We start from the raw sequence: 22,796 nt of genomic DNA, 5'->3' as shown, positions 1-22,796 counted from the left end.
TGTATTAGCTCTGGTTTAAGCACTTGGGCTTCAGGCCAGTTATTTTACATTAAGAAGGTTCGTGGTCTGCACTCTTGTGGGAGGAGAGGCTGGACTCTGCCCTTCTGAGCTGGGAATTTCTGGTTAAAGGTTTATAGTGCCTGAATATTTGAACTGTATCTTACTGAAATTGGTACACCTTGTTTGCTGTAGCATAGACTAGATCCAGGCCTGCTGAATCTAGCTTTGTTTGTATGCTTGTTATTTCCCTGGAACGCTAATTCCACCTAAAACGCGCTTCTCAGCGCTTCTGTGGATCCCTAGTGATATCTGCATTGCTTACTGTACTTATTTCCTTGCTTCGCTTGAAAGAAAGTTACTGTTTGTCGTTTTTGCATTTAGGTTACCTGTAACACATTGCACTTGTTACCTGGCACTTGCTCACTAAAGCAATTATAAGTCAGCATTAAAAATTAAAAGCACTACACCCTTGCTCCCCATTGGCCCTTGTTTTCAATTATAAAGGAATTCCCAATATTATTCTAGCATGTCCAAAGGTCAGTTGTCAATCTCCTCTCTGGTCCAGCTGGTGAATATGGGAATCTTGAGGCAATGTTACAACTGCCTCATGTACACAGTCAACCCTCTCCTCCTCCCAACAAATTCCAACACATGTGAGAGATGCAACCATATAGCCAAACTGGAGGCTAAGCTCTCTCAACTCAGTACTGGCAAAACCAGTCAGGAGGAGAAGGAAACCACACTCACTACAATTCCAGTCTCACATAGACCTACCACGACAGCAAACCAAACACATAATCACACAAAACATACTGGAGGCTCTAAATAAAGATCTGCCTAAGCAGCAGAGACCTCCAAAGCAGACACCCAAGCAACCACTACCCCAAAAAACACGTGCAACACATATCTCACAAAGCCAGTGTGCCGAACAGTCACAGCCCTTAAGGCTAAACAACACACCTGATACACTTGTAATAGGTGACTCTATCGTCAGGCACACTGACGTCCCGCTCACCAGGCTGAACAAGGAGAAGGTCACGGTGAGCAGCCTGTCTGGCGCTAGGATCCGCCACATAAAACAAGCACTCAGGTCACTCCAAGGCAAGTACAAATATGACTCAGTCATTGTCCATGCTGGTGTGAATGACCTGAGACGTACCTCCCTGGACTACATGAAAAGAGACATAGAGGAGCTCTCTGAGCATGTAGCCCAGGCTGGTATGACCCTGACCTTGAGTAGCATCTTACCCTCACCAAGAATGATGCCACAGTATGAAGACAAGATGATCAATTTTAACAATTGGCTTAAGTATTGGTGTCATTCAAAGGGGATCCAATGCCTGTCAGCTTGGGATGATATGCACGACAAGCCACGATGCTTTGCTAGGGACGGCTTGCACCTGTCACCCCTGGGCTTTCGGATATTGGCAAAGGCTCTTGCTACCCCCATAGTGCCTTTTTTAGGCAAGGCTCAAAAGACAAACCCACCTCCATAGGTATCACAAGGGATAAGAAACTAAGAGTAATGCTACTCAACGCTAGAAGTCTAAACCTCAAGATGCACGAGAAACTCTCCTTAGCATGGAGAACATCGATATCTGTGCAGTAACAGAAACCTGGTTCAGGGCTCCCGAGAGCACCCCAGCACTACCAGGTTATACCTCATACCATGCTTTTCAGCCCCAAAACTTGGACCGAACCACAAAAGGAGGGGGAGTATCAATATTCATCAAAGATACCCACACCTCCAGGTTGGTGGCAAAGCACGAAGCATCAGAAACTATCCATGTGCAACTAACAGTGGATAAAACTGCCTTCCAGTTTATAGCCTGCTACAGACCACCCTCCCAAACCCAGGAACCCCACTCGGCCTTCCTGAGAACACTGGAAAATATGAAGGTCTCTCCGAACACCATTATATTGGGCGACTTCAACTACCCAAACATAGATTGGGAGCATTACTCTAGCTCCAACACCCTTGCCCAAAGGTTCCTAGAATTCATAAACTCAAATGCTATGGAACAACTTGTTACCACTCCCACAAGAGGGGAAAACATACTGGACCTGATCATCACCAACATGGGGACTCTATGCTCCAGACCAGAAGTGTATCCCTCACTGGTAAGATCAGACCATAAACTGATCTCACTGGATATTCACATCCCGACCCCACCCCCTGCCCAGAAAACCACAGTGAAAAACTTCTCTAAAGCAAATTTCACACTCCTCAAAACCGAGGTGGAGTCCTTCAAAGCCCCGGGCCTGTGGAAAATACGGCCCAGACCGCAGAATCCTTTATAAATGCATTCTATGAACACCTTCAGGACTGCATGGATCATGCAATCCCAAATAAAACCAAGACCCAATCCTCCAAAGGCAGACGACCTGTCTGGTGGACCCCAGCCATAAACAAACTATGCAATAGAAGGAGGAAGCTACTACATGATAGAGCAAAATCCCAAAAAGGGAAGGCATCTCTGATCAGTATTAGCAAAAAACTAAGGGCACTCATAAAATCGTCAAAGGCCACCTTCGAGAGAAAAATTGCACAGGACACTAAGGATAATCACAAGGCTTTCTTTAGTTATGTTAGGAACCTGGGTGGGAATTCCCAGATATGCTCAGAATTAGTCCAAAATGACAAAAATACACTGGTCCCACAGACATTGCCAACATCCTAGCTGACATGTTCAGCGCAAACTTCTCCCACCAAAAGGGCAAATATCTATCCCAGCAGAGTGCTGCCCCTGACATCTCAGATGCTCAGGTGGGAGCCGCCTCCAAAGCAAAAACACAGCATCAGTGGGACCAGACGGTGTCCCAGGCTGCGTCCTACATGAACTCCAAGAAGAGCTAAACCCAAACATAAAACTACTGTTCAATCTCAGCCTTACTACAGGATATGTACCCAAAGAGTGGCGTACAGCAACAGTGGTCCCTCTCCACAAAGGTGGTGCCTCAACGGACCCTGGAAACTATCGCCCCATAAGCCTGACTAGCTTGGTCTGCAAAGCTATGGAAAGGATCATCATGGACCTCATAAATAAAGATATAGGGGTCCTACAGACACTGGATCCTACCCAGTTTGGCTTTGTTAAGGGCAGATCCTGCCTCTTAAACCTGGTTGACTTCTTTGAAACAGTCACCAAGGCCATTGACGAAGGGAAGGTGGTCCACACAGCCTATCTGGACCTCGCAAAAGCCTTCGATACAATACCCCACTCGGGAATTATAGATAATCTCACCAGCTTAAATATAAACCCCTATGTCACTAGATGGGTTGCAAACTGGCTCAAGGACAGAACCCACATGGTTAGAATTGCTGGAGCCATGTCAGACTCCAAACCAGTTACAAGTGGCGTCCCACAAGGCTCAGTCCTGGGACCTCTCTTGTTTGGTATATATTTCTCGGAGGTACAGGCCAACACGGAAGGACTGTGGCTGACCAAGTTCGCAGATGACTGCAAACTGGGCGCCATAATCGACTCTCCAGCTGACACAAGCATCCTCCAAAAGGGCCTCATAGAAACAGACAACTGGTGCCAGAGCCATGGCCTCAAGCTAAACGCCAAAAGTGTATAGTCATCCCTTTGGCAAAAACAAAGTGCCCACAAATTACCACATAGGTGGTAATCCATTAAGTACAGAAGAAGTAATTAGGGACCTGGGGACCCAAGTTGATAGCAATCTCTCATTTGACAACCACGTGGCCAAAGTGGTTAGAAAAACATTTTATATAGCCCACCTAATCATGAAGGGATTCACATCTAGATTAGGGAGGTCATCGTGCCTCTTTACTCATCCCTCATCAGGCCCATAATTGAGTACAATGCCCCTTTTGGGATGTACCTTACCAAACACCTGCAGCAACTGGAAAGACCCCAAAAGTACCTCACCAAGAGGATCAAAGGGCTCAAACAGATGCCATATGCTGCCCGGTTAAAGAAACTCCAGCTCTACTCAGTGGCATACCACCTGCTCAGAGGTGACCTGTGCCTGACGTATAAGGCCATGTCCAACCCGGAATTAAGGGACATGCTGCACCTCAAAAAATCCAAATCCCATCGAGCTACACGCTCGAGAGACTTGAACCTCAGCACTGAAATAAATAGGACATGCTGGACGGACAGATTCATAACCCAGAGGCTCCCTTCACTCTGGAATAAAATCCCAGTCCAGGTTAGGCAGAGTCCCTCATTGACTCTTTTCAAGAGGAATCTTGATGAGTGGATGGGAGATCGTAGGTTTACCCCGGGTATCACTTCTGTGTCACTGTTAGACAGAGGCACAGTATACTAACCTCGAAAAAGGACATAGCAAAATTAATTTAAAATGGGTGGCGAAAGCCAAACATACTCTGGCTAGGCTTATAAATGCCCTAGGGCAGATAGCCTAGTATGAACCTATGAACCTATAAGAGTAAGTAGTGCTTATGGTTTAATAGTGCTAACTTGTAGGATTACTTAATTTGACCAGTGAAGGGCCTTAGAATGAGAATATGGTGTTTAAATTGAGAGATAGAGCAGTTCTAAGGGAAAAAGTGAAGAGCAGACTTTGTGGAGCCAGGAATAGTTTAAACCCAATTAGGCAGCGCTGCCCGTTGTTGCGCTATGCTCAAAAACACGCAAAACCACGCAAAAGAGGGTTTTAAGAGAGGAATATGAAGGAGTTTTGGAATTGACCCAAAATGGCCAATAAAACTACAGTTTCAAGTCAGTAACCACTCCCACAGGGGCTGTTTCTAGCATTTATCTGTTGATGCAAAAGATTTTGTGAACATTAGTCTTTTATAGTTCTTGGTCTAGTAACCAGTTAATGGCATTATTTAAGGTTACAGTAAGTATAGCAAACAAGGTAGATTATAAAATATTTTACTAGGATAACTTTTTTTATGATACGGCTAATGGAAATCTTAAGTTTATCATGTAGCTAAGCTAACATTTGCACTCAGAAGAGCGTACAATGCAACTCTAGATGTGAAGTGCAAACACAAACAGGATGCATTTTTACAAACGTTCTTAATGTAGACCAGCACCATGCTATTGGTCAACTGTTTGGAGCATTGCCCACTTAGTGTACTGTGACAAGATGACTTCTCAAAGAATTATGTAGTTATGTGAGGGTACTAAAATTACAGAGGATCCTCAGACTGGAAGACTGTTGAAATGCTCAGCTTCCCATCCATTCTGGCACACTTTTATTATGGTGTTCTTCATTTTAGTTTGCCTTGTGCCATGCATGTTAGCTTAAAAACTAAATTTCATAAGTGCTATTAGTTTTCAAGCTTCTCAGCAGAAGATGGAAAAATAGTGCATGACATTTGTGTTCACTAGAAAGCTATGCACAGCTAACATTTGTGGCACCTCCATGCAGGATCAACGTTGTCATTGTACTGCTGGGTCTGTGGTGCTGCTTCTATAAAAGGATAGGCAGCTAAAGGTAACAGGAAACCCCATATGTTATAAGCTACAGAAGGTGTTTTTCTTAGTTAAACTTTCCATACTGATCTAGTCTATCACTCACAATTACTGTTGGTCTCCATGTAGTGTAACTGTAAATTTCTGTTATGATTTTGTGGCCCTCTTTCTATGCTGATGTTTCGTGTACCTGCACAAAGATTTCAATCCTGTATACAGATGTTTTGTTTACCTCTTTCTTTTATCTCATAAAATACAGTTTCCTCGATGGCACTCTCACTATCTGAGATTAGTGGATTTTGGGTATGTTTTAGTGATGAGTTTACTGTTATGTTTGCTGAATTATGCTAATATAATGCTGTGGCTTAGATGACAAAACAGTGGAAGAATATTGTGGTCTATTGAATCTGTACAAAGGCTTGAAGTTAGCCCTACACAGCTACCTCTCCCCTACCCCATCATTCTCTTTCCCCATGGAGCTTTAAAGCTGTCTGAATTGTACTGTACTTCTGCATAAGGCAGTGTATTCAGTGAGTCTATATCATATGAGTGAATCGCACAAATTGAGAACGCTCATAATATCGAATGTACCAGACCTCGAACTTCCTATTGTGGGGGGCTGTGCCCCCCACACCCCCCGCTAAATATATATTCAAACTCCAAGATCGCACTACAGTGTGGAAAGAGGAAATATCCCATTCTTCACTGTACCACAATCTCAGAAAAAGCACTTCAAGTTCTTGTACATTCGATATTATGAGCGTTCACAATTTGTGCGATTCACTCATATGATATAGACCCTGTTCAGGGCTGTAATACCTTATTCATAAAATGCTGTCTTATGAAATCCATCTTCAAAGATGACTCACCTGCCACTCATGTCCTTTTTCTCTATTTCCTCTTAAGTTTCGCGTTTACTCCTTCTCCACAGTGTGGCTTGCTTGTAGTGAATCCTGTTTTCTTTTGTCTTTATAAGTATGTACCGTCAGCTTTCTAAATATGTGCTCATACCCCAGCCCTTTTGGACCAGTCATCATTTTTCTTGAGTCTGGATTGTTTACTTAAATTCATGCTATGAAATTGGATTAGGGATTATCCCATGCAGAATTCGGTAGAAGAGTTTGAATTGTTCATTCTTGAGAGAGATGAAATTAATGACTGCGTAGTAAACTAGAGTTAGAGATGATCACTGGTTTGCAGATGTAGAATATATTGCATGGTTCATTGTGCTGGTGGACAGGCAATGAAATTTTGCTGTAAAACTCTGAACTTCTTCCCAGCATTCTGTCATATGTGACTGGTGCCATGGTCATCCTCTCCGTCACATCTGAACAGCTGTCAGATGGAGCTTTATACACACCTTCAGATTCCATTTTAGCTTCACTGTGACTTTTTATTCAGGTTGTTGTATCTAGTTTACTCCATCTAGATTCCGTAAACTGAGATTTTTTTCCAGAGCAATGCTGAAGTTGGCCATTTTGTGATTAAAAAGTACCTATATCTACTACTTCAAGGTAAATCAGTCATGTTAGTGGTCTTTGTTCAAAGTGTAGTCACAATTTCCCTTGTCTACCTGTAAACTTATGTGTGTGGGATATAGATACATGTTTCTGAAATGCAAGATACAAAGTAATAAGATAGAGTATAATACATTGACCAGAGAAGAGATAGATATTAGCTTAAAAGTTTCGTCATAACAGCTGATGTATTGAATTGCCACAGTGAAAAGAAAAAAAAAAACAGAATAGATTAAGTGCAGAAGCATTCTTCATAGCAGGAGTGGTTGATGCATGGAATAACCTTCTATTGGACACGGTACCTCTGAAACACACACACTGCTGGTCTGTGGTTTGAGAAACAGAATAGTTAGATATGACGTGGTATTTTTAGTTTTTAAGGAAAGCAGAGAAGGACAGTAGACTGAATAACAGACTGACCTTTTGGCTTTCTTCTGTTTGCTTTTGTGACTCATATGGATTTGAACAGTATATCAAAGTTTTAGTCAATTAAGTGACCTGTCATCTCTGGCAATTCTGGTGCACGATTTTACTGTTTCAATTCAAATGTGTTTACTATACTAGTTTTGAGACAACAGGGCAGACTGAGATGCATAAATATTTTTACTGGTTGTGGCTATCCCTAGGTATGCATTTAGATTTTAATGTGGCAGTGAGACTTGGATGTTTGGAGAGGAGCACATATGAATTACCAGAATTATATAAAGTAAATTACACTTGACAGGATTTGAATCACAGAGTATTGGTAAACAAACTTCCATGTGTACCATCTATCTTTAAGAATGCTGTAGACACCCTGTGCCTTCATATTTACTATTATATGTGCTAGTAATTGTTGATATAAAGTGCATTTCTGTGAATAAGATTTGTGACTACTTTTTCATTGTCAGGGAAATTAAAACTTCCATTTAAGTCCAAATTGGAAAAGAAACGCAGAGACAAGAGAGGGAAAGGAAGACAGCAGGAGGATGAGCTGAAGGACATGCTTGCTGATGATGACAGTTCTTCCACTACTACAGAAACATCCAACCCTGACACAGAAGCACTTCTGAAAGAGGTGAGGGGAATGGATGACATGGTGAGTAATCGCTGAGGTATTGCAGTGTGCGAGGAAGAGGTATAAATGGTAATGTGTATTGTCTTAAGCTTCAATTCAGTTATTGGAGCTTTGTTGCCCTTTTGTTTGAAAATTGAAATTGCCTTCTTTGAAGCATCATTCTTAATGGGTTTGTACTCAAAATAGCTGGAATTGTGTTGTCAGAACTGTTGTGAAGTAATCCCCATAAATGCACTTGCTGATTTAAAAATGATGCCAGTCTTCATCAACTTCTTTTCTTTTTTTTTTTCTTTTTTAATACAGAACACAGTAGTAACCTGAACTGCGTGCTGTCAGGAATGAGTGTACAACCTCTACAGCAGTGGCATTAAGAGATACAGTTTAAGGTCAAATTCCTTAGAGTTTTCTATTTTCTTGTAGTTTAGACTGCTACACAAACGCTTCTGTTTGTTTTAGCTTTACTGTGTGCTAGTAGTGGACTGTGGAGAAAGGTGAGGTCCTGAAAGGGAAAAATCTTCCTTCATGAGAGGGACTTTCTTGTAGCAGCTCACTTAAGCCATCAGTAGCTAGAATTGTAGAACAGCAGTATGTAACAGAAATTATCAACCTTCATAGATTGTGTTGGGTATACTTCAGGTGCTTGCATGCTAGTACTTTGCAACACACCTACTTGCTACCTCTCGCTCAAAAACGCAAGTGCTCGAACTTCCATCATCTTCATCTCCTGCTTGCACATAGACCTGCCCACACCCGGACCTACATAACAGTATAGGTCTACCTTAATCTAAAATCTAACTCTAAAACTGCCACCCAGTTCTCAACCCAAATCCTTACTCCCTTACCCTAAAATTCCAATCCCCCTTCCTAACCCTATAGTCTCCAATCTCTCCTTAAACCTAAAACTCTCTTCCCACTCCTAAAGCCTAAAATCCCCATCCTGCTTCCCTCCTCATGGCTTCTTTTCCAAACTCATATTCAAGTTAGAGCATGAGCAGCAGCCTACTCGAGCTACAATGTATTCAAGTCCTTGGTTTCGAGACAGTTGTTTTTCAAGCACCTGTAGTGCTCCTGTTTGCACCTGTTAGACTTGTAATTTAAGCAGTTTCACTTCAGCTCATGTAGGCTTTTCTTTACTAGCCTGCATAAATTAGTAGAACAAGAATAGATTTTTTCCCCATTATTTCTTCATATTGCATGAACAGCACTGAATGTGTTTCTTTCTTTTTTAATTGAAAATGCAAGATGTCCTTTTATTCTTATGTTGCAGTATTCATAACCTTTGGGTTAGCGTCCGCCTAGCAACCTGAATGTCCGGCCAGTATACAAAAGTTTTAGTCACTGCAAGGTACGTGGGATGTCTGACACTGGCCGTAGGGTGCGTGGGCCATAAAAGTGATGTCTGCACATACCTTCCTCAAAACTTCTCTACTACTAGTCAAATGTCAGCTCATCTTGCCGTTGGATCCTGTGATTTAAAGTTAAGTACCCCGTTGGGGCCTTTTTCTTGTTCTTTTTATTTGGTCATTGCATGCCTGCCCAGGTTCATGTCATAACTCTCATAAGGACAACCACAACCTGTGTCTGTTCTGCCTAGGGCCCAACCACGACCATAAGACCTGCGTGGTTTGTCAGACCTTTGTCCCAAAGACTCTTTGCTGCCATCTGCACGCCGTTAATATCTATGTAGAGAACCAACACCTGAAACATCTTGATCTTGCGATGGAAAGGCCGTCTGGCCATACTGCCAAGCCACCAAAAAAGAAGGCCAAAGTTACCAGGCATGAGCCTACTGCTGCACCTCTTTCAACCTACGTTTCCCCTGGGTCCGAGGTACACCTGGAGGAACATACGGAACCAGCTAACTCTGGTATAGCGGGTACCATTCCAGAGGCTGCAAAACCAAGGTCTGAAAGCACGTCCATTGAGGTAACGCAGTTGTCGGATGCCGACGGCGAGGGGTAACCTCGGCTCACTGCGGACATCCAGACTGGTCCTTCCACCATCAGTGAGGCTTCTGAGCCTATGCCCCCCTTAGGGCCTACGTCTTCCAAGCCTGTTTCTTCTTTAAAAACGAAACAGAAAACCAAATATGTGACTTCACCTCCTGAGAGCTTGCCTGATTGGCAAGCTTTCTCTCAGTGCTTGTTAAATGCCTTTATGGCCGTAGGCCTTCCATGGCTGCTTTTCCTCTGGCTGCCCTTTCTGTTATCAGCCCTAGACCACAGACTGTAGGGCCTCTTACAATAGAGGCAGAAAACTCTTCAGAGGATTCTCTGTCTTATGCTTTACAAATCCCTTCCCCTCTGGGGTATGCCTCCCCAGAGGAGGACTCTGCTGAGGGGGATTCCCCTGGAGAGGACCTTACCTTTGGAGAAACCATCTCTTGGATGAATGAGTTTTTCAAATGGGATTCTGCAGAAGTGTCTGAAGTCCAAAAGAGGTATTTATGAACTCCTACAAATGGATATCCCTTCACCTTCTGCCATTCCATCAGTCCTTCCAGCCTTCTTAGACACCTTTTCTGAAGCTTCTAAAAATCCTGAATCCCATACCCCTGCTCCTAGAAGGTCTAACAGATTTTATAAGGTCCCAGAAGGGGTGAAATTTCTAATAACATGCCCTGCTGCAGATCCTGGTACCATTTCTGTCTCTGCAAACAAACTTTCCAGATTGCTACCTTCTGCCTCTGTCCTGCCTTCTGCTGATAAGGACAGCAAAACTGGGGAGAGGATTGGAAAGAAGGTGTACACCAAAACTGTGGAGAGGATTGGTAAGAAGGTGTACACCTCTGCCACTTTGGCATTTAGGGCCATCAACTACCAGAGACGTATGGCTAAGTAGTCCCTGGCTGTTTTGACTCAAGCTTCAAAGCTCTTGGATGATATACCTGATTCGGCCACAAAGTCACAAATCTCTCACCTGATCTCCTTGTCCTCACAAGTGACAAGCCATTCAATCAAATGCAGTTATGATGCTACAAAGGCCTTGGCCAGATCTGCAGCCTCTGCCTCAGTGCTCAGAAGGTACTCGTCGTTGAGGCTCCAACCCCTACCTGACAATATTAAGGCTAAACTTCTAGATGCCCCTCTGGACAATACTGCCTTGTTTGGGGCCCAAGTGGCAGAACCTTTCAAAATCCTTTGACAGAAGGGGAAAGAACTACAGGACTTGAAGCATTTGTTTATGTGACCGTTTCCTAAATTCCACAGAAATTATCCTACTAAAACTCCATTCATTAGAAAACATTCTGCTCCTCCTCCTCCTGCTAGGGGTGAGAAGAGTTCCAGAAAGCAGCAGCCACCTTCCAGGCCTGCCCAGGCATCAACCCAGAAACTTTCGTTTCACGACAAGGCAGGTAGTCTGTGACTAACCTGCCTTCTCCTCCTCCTCCCCCTCCACATTCTGTACTCCTTTATCCCAGAGACTCTTTCACTGTCTCCCTTTCTGGAAAAGCATTACCTCAGACAAGTGGTTCTTGTCATAGAAAAAAGGTTACTTCATGACTTGGGCCTTTCCTCCACTCTTAAGAGGCATCCCACAGCCACCAAAGGACCAGCTACCCCCATTCCAACCAGTCTTGGGCAGCCTCCTCTCTCAAGGGACTATCCAACTGTTTCCTACGTCAGAAAAGGGAAGGGGCTTTTACTCCAGACTTTTCCTGGTCCCAAGAAAGGACTGCCCATTGAGACACATTTTGGATCTCTCTCACCTCAACCTTTTTCTTCTAATACCCACCTTCCGCATGCTCATGCTTCAGACTCTTTTTTTTTTTTTTCACTGCTAATGCCACAGGCATTTTTGGCCACCTTGGACATCAAAGATGCCTACCTGCATATCCAAATCAGACCCAGGTACAGGAAGTACTTGCACTTCTCTGTGGGTTCCTCGCATTTTCAGTTCTATGCTTTAACCTTTGGACTATGTACTGCTGCAAGGGTATTCAGCAAGTGTCTGGCTCCAGTGGTAGCCTATTGCAGAGTCCTAGGGATACAGATTTCCCATACCTGGATGACCTCCTGATCCAGGCAGATTGTTACAGTACCCTCCAGAACCATCTCCAGGCAGTCATTTTGGTTCTGCAGTTTCTGGGTTTTACCATCAACTTCCCCAAATCCATCCTAAAACCCTCCCAGGACCAAGTCTTCCTGGGGTGCAGAATCAGGATAGACATTATGACTGCATTCGTCCTTCCCCAAAAGGTGGAAAGCCTGAAGGGAATACCTGTTGTCTGTCATCCATGCCCCTGTAATGACAGCAAGAGAATACATCAGACTCTTAGCATATGGCTTCTACATTCCCCATGTTGCCACTGGCAAGACTCAACATGAGGAAACTTCAGCAGTACCTGAAGTCCACATGGACCCAATACTCCCACCCTTTGGACTACACCATTCTCTTCCTACCATGCCCAAGGAAGGAGATCTTTTGGTGGGTGGATCAAGTGTCTCTGTACCTAGGACTTCCCTTACATTCCCTAACTGCAGTCCAGGAAATGTACACAGATGCTTCAGACCTGTGTTGGGGAGCTGCTGTGAGCAGCTTGAAGGGTGCAAGGCACATGGACAGGCCCTTTCAAGAGGGAGCACATAACCATCAGAAAGATGAGGACTGTCATCTTTGCCATGAGGGCCTTTCAAGATATTCTGAAGCAACTACCCCTGAAGTTGTTCACAGACAACACTACTGTTCTTTGGTATGTGAACAAACGGCGGGGAACAAGATCATACTTGCTGTGCAGACTTGCACTTCAGGCCTGGGAATTGGCAGTCTAGCTTGGAGTCATTGTGCAGCCTGTCTGTTTCCCCTCAGCTCAGAACACTCAGGCAGACATCTTGAGTAGGTCCATGTCACAATCCCATGAATTGATGCTATACAGGGATGTTTTTCTGGAAGTAGTCCACAGGTGGGTTACACAACAAATAGATCTGTTTGCCTCCCCTCTGAACAGACAACTTCCACAGTTTTGTACCAGGGCAGCCAGCCCCCTAATGATGGCGATTCACATCTTCTGCATCTCATGAGAGGGTGTTTCTTTACACATGCCCCTCTTCCCAGCTCTTACAAAAAGTCCTAATGAAAATTCAGCAGGATAAACCAAAAATCTTGCTGATAACTCCCTTTTGGCTAAGACAGCACTGCTTCCCCCTCCTTCTGCATTTAGCCAGGGACAATCATTACAAGTTGATTCAGAGTGGACCTACTCACACAGGCAAGGGATCCCTAATCCATCCCCACTTGGAATCTTTGAGCCTAACCCTGTGGCTGATGCAGTTTTGATCCCTTTCAGACACCTTTACTCTGAGGACATGCTAAATGTCCTGCAGGAGGCCAGAAAACCCAATACTAGGAGATCCTATCAGTCCAAATGGAAAAGGCTCTCCATTTGGTGTCTAAAAAAACAGCTAGACCCATTTCAAGGAGAGGTCCCCTTGGTGCTGTCATATCTGTGTGAATTGTTGCAGGCAGGGTTGGCATATTCTTTTGTTAAGGCCCAACTTGCTGCTGTTTCTGCTTGTCTGCCTCTTGACCCTGCACTTGCTTCTAGACTTCAAGTGAAGTTATTCCTGAAAGGAGTTCTACAACTCAGGACCCGCAAGAGGCCAGTTCCACTGCTCTGGGACCTGAACTATGTGTTAGAGAAGCTTACCGTTGCCCCATTTGAGCCAATAGCTACGGCCTGTCTAAAGTACTGCACTTGAAAAACTGTACTTTTGGTGGCCCTAACATCAGCCAGGAGAGTGTCAGAGCTCCAGGCCCTTATGCCCACCCCACGCTTTTTAATCTTCCACAAGGATAGGGTAACCCTATGGACTTAACCCATCCTTTATGCTTAAGGTAGTCAGTGAGTTGTCCCTGAACCAATATAGCCATCTCCCCACCTTTTTTCCATAACCCCAGAATGACAGTGAGAGAGAGTCCTGCATTCCCTTGATTATTCACAGACAACTAAGATTCTACCTAGATAAGACCAAATCCCTTAGGAGATCAGAGCAACTGTTTGTCTTCTTTCATCCCAGGGCTCTGGGAAAAGCTGTTTTAAAGCAGACTGTTTCACCCTGGATTTCCAAAGCCATCTCCTTTTGTTATACCTACCACAGCAAATACTTGGACGTGAATATAAAAGCCCATTACACTAGGGCCATGGCCTCCTCCGGAGCATTTTTCAAGAGCCTGGACACTGCCTGTATTCTAGAAGCAGCTACCTGGACCTTTGTCCATACCTTCATCAAACACTACAAACTGGACCACATCTCCAGATCTAGAGCAGGTTTCACTAGGGCAATCCTGCATGGATTTTTATAAAATAGTTCTAAACCACTCTCTTCTTCTTCCCTTAGAGCTGTGACACTCCCCCAAAGGTTATGAATACTGCAACATGCGAATAGAAGGACATAGAATAGTTGTGTAAAATCTTACCATAACCATAGATGTCCTCTTCTTTGTTGCAGTATTCTATCCCTCCCTCCTACTCCCTGAGAAAAAAGACTTTGCTGGATGATTCATGACTTGTGCAGCTAGCTGGGTCTGGGGTCTGACTGAGACATTCATTTCTGAGGAAGGTGCATGCATACATCACTTGTATGGCCCACGCACCCTATGGCCAATGTCTGACATCCCACGTACCTTGCAGTGACTAAAGCTTTTGTTTACTGGCCAGACATTCAGGTCATTAGGCAGAGGCTAACCCAAAGGTTATGAATATTGCAACATGGAAGAGAAGGACATCTATGGTTATGGTAAGATTTTACATGACTACTGTTTCTTTTTTTTTTTTTTTTCAGTTTCCGGTATGGCTTGTTGAGTTACAACTTGGTAAAGTACCATTTTGTTGGGCAGAATTTGTCAGGAAGTAAGCCAGACAAAAAACAAAACAAAACAAAAAAAAACAAAACATAAATGTAAGCATTTTTTTACATAGGGGTAACAGTCTACATTCAAACTGCAGTGTAGATGATGGAAATCTCTTATACCAATTCAAAGAGAATCACTAGTGATGGACAATTAAAACTGTGCTAGTAGTAATTTATTATGGAAAACAATAGGGGAGTTCAGCATCAATGGGTTAAACATGAGCGGGTGTAAATTCATCCACTTTACAACTCAAATAACTGTTAGATTGCCTTTTTGTAAGCAACCCACTAAACTGCATCCCTTATGTCATGCATCTGGTAAATTGTGACTGTGGGAAATGGATTCCACATAATGTTTAGATGTTGTTTGGCACCATCTTTAAGGTCCACTGATGCTGCCAGTAAAATTAATGACTTTAAAATGTTTGGACTACACCATTTTGATGGTCTTCATAACAGCTGTTGCTCTAGAAATTAGCAAGAATGGAATAAGACCATCTGGATTATATCTTCTTGATCCTAGTCTGTGTTTTCCTTATTAGCAGTTGTATGCACAAATCTGTTGTACTGCATGTAACACATAATGCTGCTCATCTGCAGGTAATTTGTTATAGGTCCTATCTGTGCAGGTGAAGGCAGAGGGGATATTCATCAGCCCTTAACAGAAGGATTGCTGTATGTTTATACTAAATGGAGGAGAGAAGTTGGTGATGTGTGTTGAAGTTTCTGTTTCCCAAGGACATAAATAATGGTGGAGAGGAATATTCATTTTTAAAAACACCTAGAATATAGTGAATTACTAGCAGAAGAACACGAGAAATTGGGAATTTCTTGGAAAACTTTCTTATATTTTCTGAATACTGAACATTTTTCTTCAAATGGCCATTTGGGTAGTTTTCCATCGCTTTTAACTTTCTGGTTTAAAAGCCTGCATTTGCACTTGCCACCTTCCCTGTAACTAGTTTAGTCCAGGTACAGATTTGCTATATCCAGGACTGTCTGTAAGCTTCTGTGCCCCCAAGCCTTTCTGTGTTGAAGGGAAACCTTCTAGCTTATCAGTGAGGAGTGGTAAGCACTAGGTAGCCTGTCTACAACAAGATCCAGATCCAGATTCTTAGTTTTAGCACTTGAATTTGCTTATCCGTGCTCAGCACTTGTTCAGAACTTGTAAGCACTAAATAAACTACAAATTACTACAGCACTCACCCTTCCTCATTACCTAGAGGAAAACAGTTTTGGTACTTACTGTGCTCACTTGCTTAGAGAAAAACAGCTCTTGTACTCACTTTCTTCACTTGTCTAGAGGAAAATATTTTTTATTCAGGCATGTCCAAAGGTCAGCTCCCAGTATTCTCTCCTGTCTATCTGATGAATCTGGGCATCTTGTGGCAATGTAGCAATTGCCTCATGTACACAGACAACCCTCTCCTCCTACCACCCAACACTACAACCTGTGAGAGATGCACTTATCTAACCAAACTGGAGGTAAAGCTCTCTCCAACCAAGACTGAAACTGATAGTCAAGAGGAGAAGGTAAACACTTGCACAACACCACATTCATCACATAGTCCCACTAAACATACACCACCAAAATCCATACATAGAAACACAAAAACATTTGCGGAGGCTCTCAATAATAATCTGCTCAAGCAACAGAGACCCCCAAAGCAGAAACGCAAGCAACCTCCCACCACCAACACAACCCAAATGACACACATCCCACAGACTCAGTGTGCCACTCAACCACAGCTCATAAGGCAAAACAACTTACCCAACACACTAGTCATAGGTGAATCTGTAGTCAGGCACACTGATGTCCCACTCACCAGGCTAAACAAGGAGAAGGTCACTGTCAGCTGCCTGTCGGGTGCCAGGATCCGCCACATAACCCACGAACTTAGGTCACTCCACAACAATTACAAATATGACTCTGTGATTGTCCATGTTGGTGTGAACAACCTGAGACATACCTCCCTGGACTGCATGAAAATAGACATGGAAGAACTCTCAGATCTTGTAGCCTAGGCAGGTATGACCCTAGCCCTGAGTAGCATCCTGCCATCGTCCAGAATGATACCGCAGTATAAGGACAAAGTGATTGACTTCAACACTTGGCTAAACTTCTGGTGTCATTCTAAGGGGATCCAGTATCTGTCTGCCTGAGACTACATGGTCGACAGACCACGATGCTTTGCCAGAGATGGCCTGCACCTGTCACCCCTGGGATTCCGGATACTGGCAAAGGCTCTTGCTGCCCCTATAGTGCCTTTTTTAGGCAAGGTTCAAATGACAAATTCACCACCATAACAGGAACAGGCAAGCAAAAACTGAGGGTAATGCTACTCAATGCTAGAAGTCTAAATCTCAAAATATACTCACTCGAGGCACTCCTTAAAATGGAGAACATCAATGTCTGTGCAGTGACTGAGACCTGGTTTAAGGCTCCAGAGAGCACCCCTGCATTACCAGGCTATAACTCATACCACACTTTTCGGCCATCTAACCTGGACCGGAACACCAAAGGCGGAGGTTTGTCCATATTCATTAAGGATATCCACACTTCCAGGCTAGTTGCTCAGCATAATGCATCCAAGGTTATCCAAGTGCAACTAACTCTGGGCAAAACTGCAATCCAAATTGTAGCTTGCTACAAATCCCCCACCATGCCCCAGGATTCCCTCTCCTCTTTTTTTGATATACTGGAAAATATTAAGGTTCAGCCAAACACCCTAATATTGGGCAATTTCAACTACCCCACCATTAACTGGAAAAACTACTCATGTACAAACTCCTTTGCTCAGCGCTTTCTGGAATTCATAAATTCCAATGCCCTGGATCAACTTATCCACACCCCCACCAGGGGCAACAATATCCTAGACCTAGTCATTACCAACGAGTGACCGGTGTTCCACACCTGAAGTCAACTCCTCGTTTGTCAGATCCGACCATAAGCTAATCACCCTAGATATCCACATCCCTCCCCACCCCCCATTAATGAAACCACAGTAAAGAAATTTCTCCAAAGCCAACTTCATGTTTCTTAAGACAGAAGTGGTGAACTTCATGACAGCCATGCAGATGGACAATACAGTGACGACTACTGAATCCTACACAAATGCACTCTATAAGCACTTGCACGAGTGCATGGATCGTGCTATCCCAAACAGAACCAAGACGCTATCCTCCATAAAAGGAAGCCAATCTGGTGGTCCACTGCCATAAACAAACTCTACAACATAAGGAAGAAATTGTTGCAAAAGAGAGTAAAATCCCGTGAGTGGAGGAGCTCCCTGGTCAGCCTCAGCAAGAAGCTGAGATCCCTTATAAGATCCTCCAAAGCTAGCTATGAAAACAACATTGCCACTGATTCTAAGGACAACCACAAAGCATTCTATAGCTATGTCAGGAATCTCAATGGCAACACCCAGATCTTCTCTGAGTTATAGCACAATGGCACAAAAATTACACTACGAACTGATATTGCCAACATCTTAGCAGATAGGTTCAGTGCTAACTATAACCCCCTCTCACCCCCTAAAGAGCCCATATCTATACAGGAAGAATGCAGAATCCCTGTAATCACAACTTCACAGGTAAAAGCAGCACTCTCTAAAGCTAAAAACACAGAATCCATGGGACTGGACAACATCCCAGGCTGCGTTTTACACAAACTTCAGAAAGAACTGGCTCCCCACCTAAGCACCATGTTCAATCATAGCCTCACGTCAGGCTTTGTGCCCACTGAATGGCCCACAGCAACAGTTATCCCACTCCACAAAGGGGGAGCCACCGCTGATCCCGGGAACTTTCGCCCTGTTAGCCTGACGAGCCTGGTCTGCAAGGCCATGGAACATATCATTATGGAATTCATAAACAAAGACATTGGTAACCTCCAAACTCTGGACCCCACCCAGTTCGGGTTTGTGAAAAGCAGATCTTGCCTCCTGAACCTGGTTGACTTCTTTGAGGCAGTCGCCAAAGCCGTAGACGAGGGTAAGGTGGTTCACACATCCTATCTTGACCTCGCCAAGGCTTTCAACACCATCCCCCATTCTGGAATTATAGCTAAACTCACTTAACTAGGTATAAATCCCTATGTCACAAGATGGGTTGCCACCTGGCTCACTGACAGAACCCACACTGTAAAAGTTGCAGACTCCAAATCTGACTTCAAACCAGTGACAAGTGGAGTACCACAGGGTTCAGTCCTGGGACCTCTCCTGTTTGGTATCTACTTCTCTGAAGTACATGCTAACACAGAAGGCCTCTGGCTAACAAAGTTCATAGATGACTGCAAACTAGGAGCTATAGTCGAGTCCCCAAATGATGTGGACATCCTACAGAGGGGCCTCACTGAGACAGATGCCTGGTGTCAGAGCCATGGCCTCAAGCTCAATGCCAAAAAGTGCATTGTTATCCCCTTTAGTAAAAACTCTGTACCCATAAACTACCAAATAGGCAGCAGTCTTCTTAACACTGAATGTGTGATAAGAGACCTTGGGACCCAGGTGGACAGTAGTCTCTCCTTTGATAATCACATTGCCACAGTAGTCAGAAAATCCTTCTACATGGTACACCTCATCACAAAAGGGTTCTCATCCAGGAAAAAAGAGGTCATTGTTCCCGTCTACTCAACACTCATTAGACCCATTATAGAGTACAACGCCCCTTTCGGAGTGTACCTCACAAGACATCTGCAGCAGCTGGAAAGGCCACAGAAGTACCTCACAAAGAGAATTACTGGCCTCAAACAGATGTCTTACACTGATCGTCTCAAAAAACTCCAGCTTTACTCTGTAGCATATCGCCTACTCCGAGGTGATCTCTGCCTAACATACAAAGCTATGTCAAACCCACAGCTGTTGGACATGCTACACTTAAAGAAATCCCAATCCCTCCGAGCTGCACACTCTAGGGACCTAAACATTGTCACCACAATAAACAGGACGCACTGGAGGGATAGATTCCTGTCCCAGAGACTTCCCATACTCTGGAACAGGCTACCCATCTATGTCAAGCAAAGTTTCTCATTAACACTCTTCAAGAAAAATTTTGATGAGTGTATGGGAAATACACCCCGGGGATGTCTTCTGTGGCTCTGCTTGACAGTGGCACAGGAAATTAACTTTCTTGGGTTGGCGTAAGCCAGGGAACTTTGTTGGCTAGGCTTACGTAGGCCCTTGGGCCGATAGCCTAGTACCTACCTATGAACCTATGTTGTTGTTTGTCTTTCGTCTTTTCCCAGTTAGGGGTCGCCACAGCGGTACTCTGGTCTGCTAATGATTGGCAGTAGACTTTCACAAACGCCGAGGTGCCAGCTCGACGTTCAACCTTCAACGAAGGCACATCCATTTACGCATCTTTCGAACGACCATCCAACCGCGGGGAGGACATGCAGACTCCACACAGAAGGCACTCCCCGGACTCCAGCCGAGAATCGAACGGGAGAACCTCTTGCTGTGAGGCAACAACGCTACCGCTACACCACTGCGGAATACTACACCTACCTATAAACCTGTAAATGTTCCACACCTGAAGTGTTTTGTTTATCTAAGAATTTGTAGACAGAAACATCTTGCCTTAGCTTGATCGAAATGGATGGAAACAAGCTGCCTTTTGTTCTGCATATAATTTAATTCACAATGAACTTGGAAGTGTTAAAACTCAGTGGAGTGCACTACACTCTTTTTTAGGAAATTAAAAAAAAAAAGTTACATCCTCCCCATAAAATTATCTCCTCTATATTATAATGAAAAGTCAGTATGGCTGCTGAGACATGCAGGTTAATGGTCCTCATCCTATATCACCTACTCCATTTCATCTTCTGTTTTAAGAAACCTGTTTGGTGTGGTGGTTTTGTTCTATGTGAGAGATAGGCACTTAAATTATGAAGGCTACAAATTACAAGTTTTTTCATTTGGTTAAATTGTTTCTTGAGTGATACTTAAATACATAGTGAATATATGTGTCTTTGTTTCTGAAAGCCTGCATAAACTTAAAGCACTGCAGCTGATTCCCTGCTAGATTTTCCCACCTGCCCCCCCTTCACTGATCTGCTTTTTAATCCTGGTAATTTTAAGCTGCCCACCCCTACTGTAATTTGAGCTTAATAAGCTCCTCCCTCTCTACTCTACACTGCTGTTGATATATTTGTTTGCCTTTCCTTGTGCTGATATTGAAAAAGTGCATTTTGCCTCTCATAGTCTGTTTACTGATTTACTTGTCCTGAATTAATTATCTTAGCTAGCTGTTTGGATAAAGTAGTGTATCTTTACACTCTAGCATGCACTTGTTTTTACATCAAGAGGTCAGTGGATTTTCCATCTAGTGCACTGGGAGGTAGCTTGGTCTGTTTAGGTTGGAAAACGCTTGAGATTCCTGCGTGCAGTTTTATTGGCTGGAGGGCTTATTAATCATTTAATTTTGTTTTTAGTGCCGTTATAAATTTTGTACAGTTGAGTGACTCTTGGCTCATTTATACAAAGCAAAGTACTTTTATTGAATAATCACAATTTTATAAGCTATTTAAAGTACACTGCTGTATCCATATCTTTAAGTTTGTTTGTGGTAGCATTTCGTATCTTTTAACTTTGTTTGTGGTAACATCTCACTCCGAACACTACTTTACTTTGCATTTACATTAGGAGGGCTGGGATTATTCATCTAGTGGTAGTAGGTGTTTTTCTGGTCTGTCTGAGCTGGGAAGCACACAAAGAGCTCCAAGTATTTTTTTTTGCACTTATATACTGTGACTGTACTAAAGCAGCTTGAAAAATGTGCTGTCTACTGCTGCTTTAAGTAATTAATTGTACTGTATTACATTGTATCTGTTAATTGCAGGGCTGTTGTAGGTAGTTTGTTTGGTCTTGTTGCACTTGGGCTCCAAACCAGGTATTCTACATTAAGATGGTGTTTTTCTGCACCCTTATGGCAGAAGTATGCTGAGCTAACCTGTCTGAGTTGGTGATTGATGTGGAAGGCTTATTGTGTGCTTTCCTGATTGGTAGTTAGCTTCAAATTGTTTCTCTTTGCTCATATTTAAGCCTCATGTTTGCTCTGACTTTGGCATAGATACACAGAGCTGCTCGTTGCTTGGTGGCTTTGCTACCGATTGCCGAGAATCTGCTTTCACATGGAGCAATCACTAGTGAAACAATAAAAATAAGTTTTTTTGCCCTTCTATTATATACTGTGACTGTACTTTAGTAGTTTTTAAAGCTGTTTGCTGTTATGTTTGCACTTTTTAGGGAAAAAAACGGTCTACTGCTACTTTAAATAGTTAATTGCACTGTATTACATTGTATGTGTTAGTTGTAGGTAGTTTGTGTGGTCTTGTTACACTTGGGCTCCAAACCATTTATTCTACAGTGAGGGTTTTTTTCTGCATCCTTGTGGCAGATGTGCTGATCTAATCTGTTTGAGTTGGGGATTGCTGGTGGAAGGCTTATTGCATGCTTTAGTGATTAGTAGTTAGCTTAAAACTTTTTTCTCTTTGTTTATATTTAAGCAGCAGTTAGCAGTGCCCCCTGTATAAACGCAAATGCGTAGAAGCTCAGTTTTTCCCTAAACCCTTCTAAGATTTCTGCTGCTCTAGGAGCAACTCAGTTGCATACTGAGCAGTGTTGCCTTACTGATCACCCTTAACCTACACAAAGTATAGGTCCCTCTTGTAATCTTGCCGCTACTAGCACAGTCCTGCCAAATTAACCCATTCCTTCCCTAATAAAACATACAATAAGAGCCCACTATCATGGGCAGGCAGTTTCCCATCATCTCTCTGACCAGCCTGATGGACACAGTGTAACAACTGCCTCATGTATACTGACAACCACTTTCTCCTGAAACAAATACTTTATGTGAGAGATGTAGTTACACTATGAAACTGGTGGCAAGACTCTCACATAAGGACAAATGGAATGCCAAAGAGGTTATCAGCACACACACACACACACAC

General features: G+C 43.4%; 1 protein-coding gene across 2 annotated transcripts in view; it reads left to right on the top strand.

Moving 5' to 3' along the window:
* Positions 1 to 22,796, top strand: part of TMEM131 (transmembrane protein 131) — a 3,850,119-nt gene that overhangs the window by 3,359,806 nt on the left and 467,517 nt on the right. The window contains exon 32 of one of the 2 annotated variants that reach the window (XM_044072169.1): positions 7,825 to 7,991. In XM_044072169.1, the coding sequence (XP_043928104.1) occupies positions 7,825 to 7,991 (167 nt within the window). Of the gene's footprint in view, positions 1 to 7,824; positions 8,013 to 22,796 lie in introns of both variants that reach the window. The other variant, XM_044072168.1, reaches the window with a different exon arrangement.

This window comes from Protopterus annectens, chromosome 5.part0, assembly GCF_019279795.1.
Source record: "Protopterus annectens isolate FY-2018-M chromosome 5.part0, PAN1.0, whole genome shotgun sequence".
NCBI lineage: Eukaryota > Metazoa > Chordata > Ceratodontiformes > Protopteridae > Protopterus > Protopterus annectens.
The sequence above is the reverse complement of the archived record's forward strand: the minus strand, read 5'-3'. Positions and strand labels throughout refer to the sequence as shown.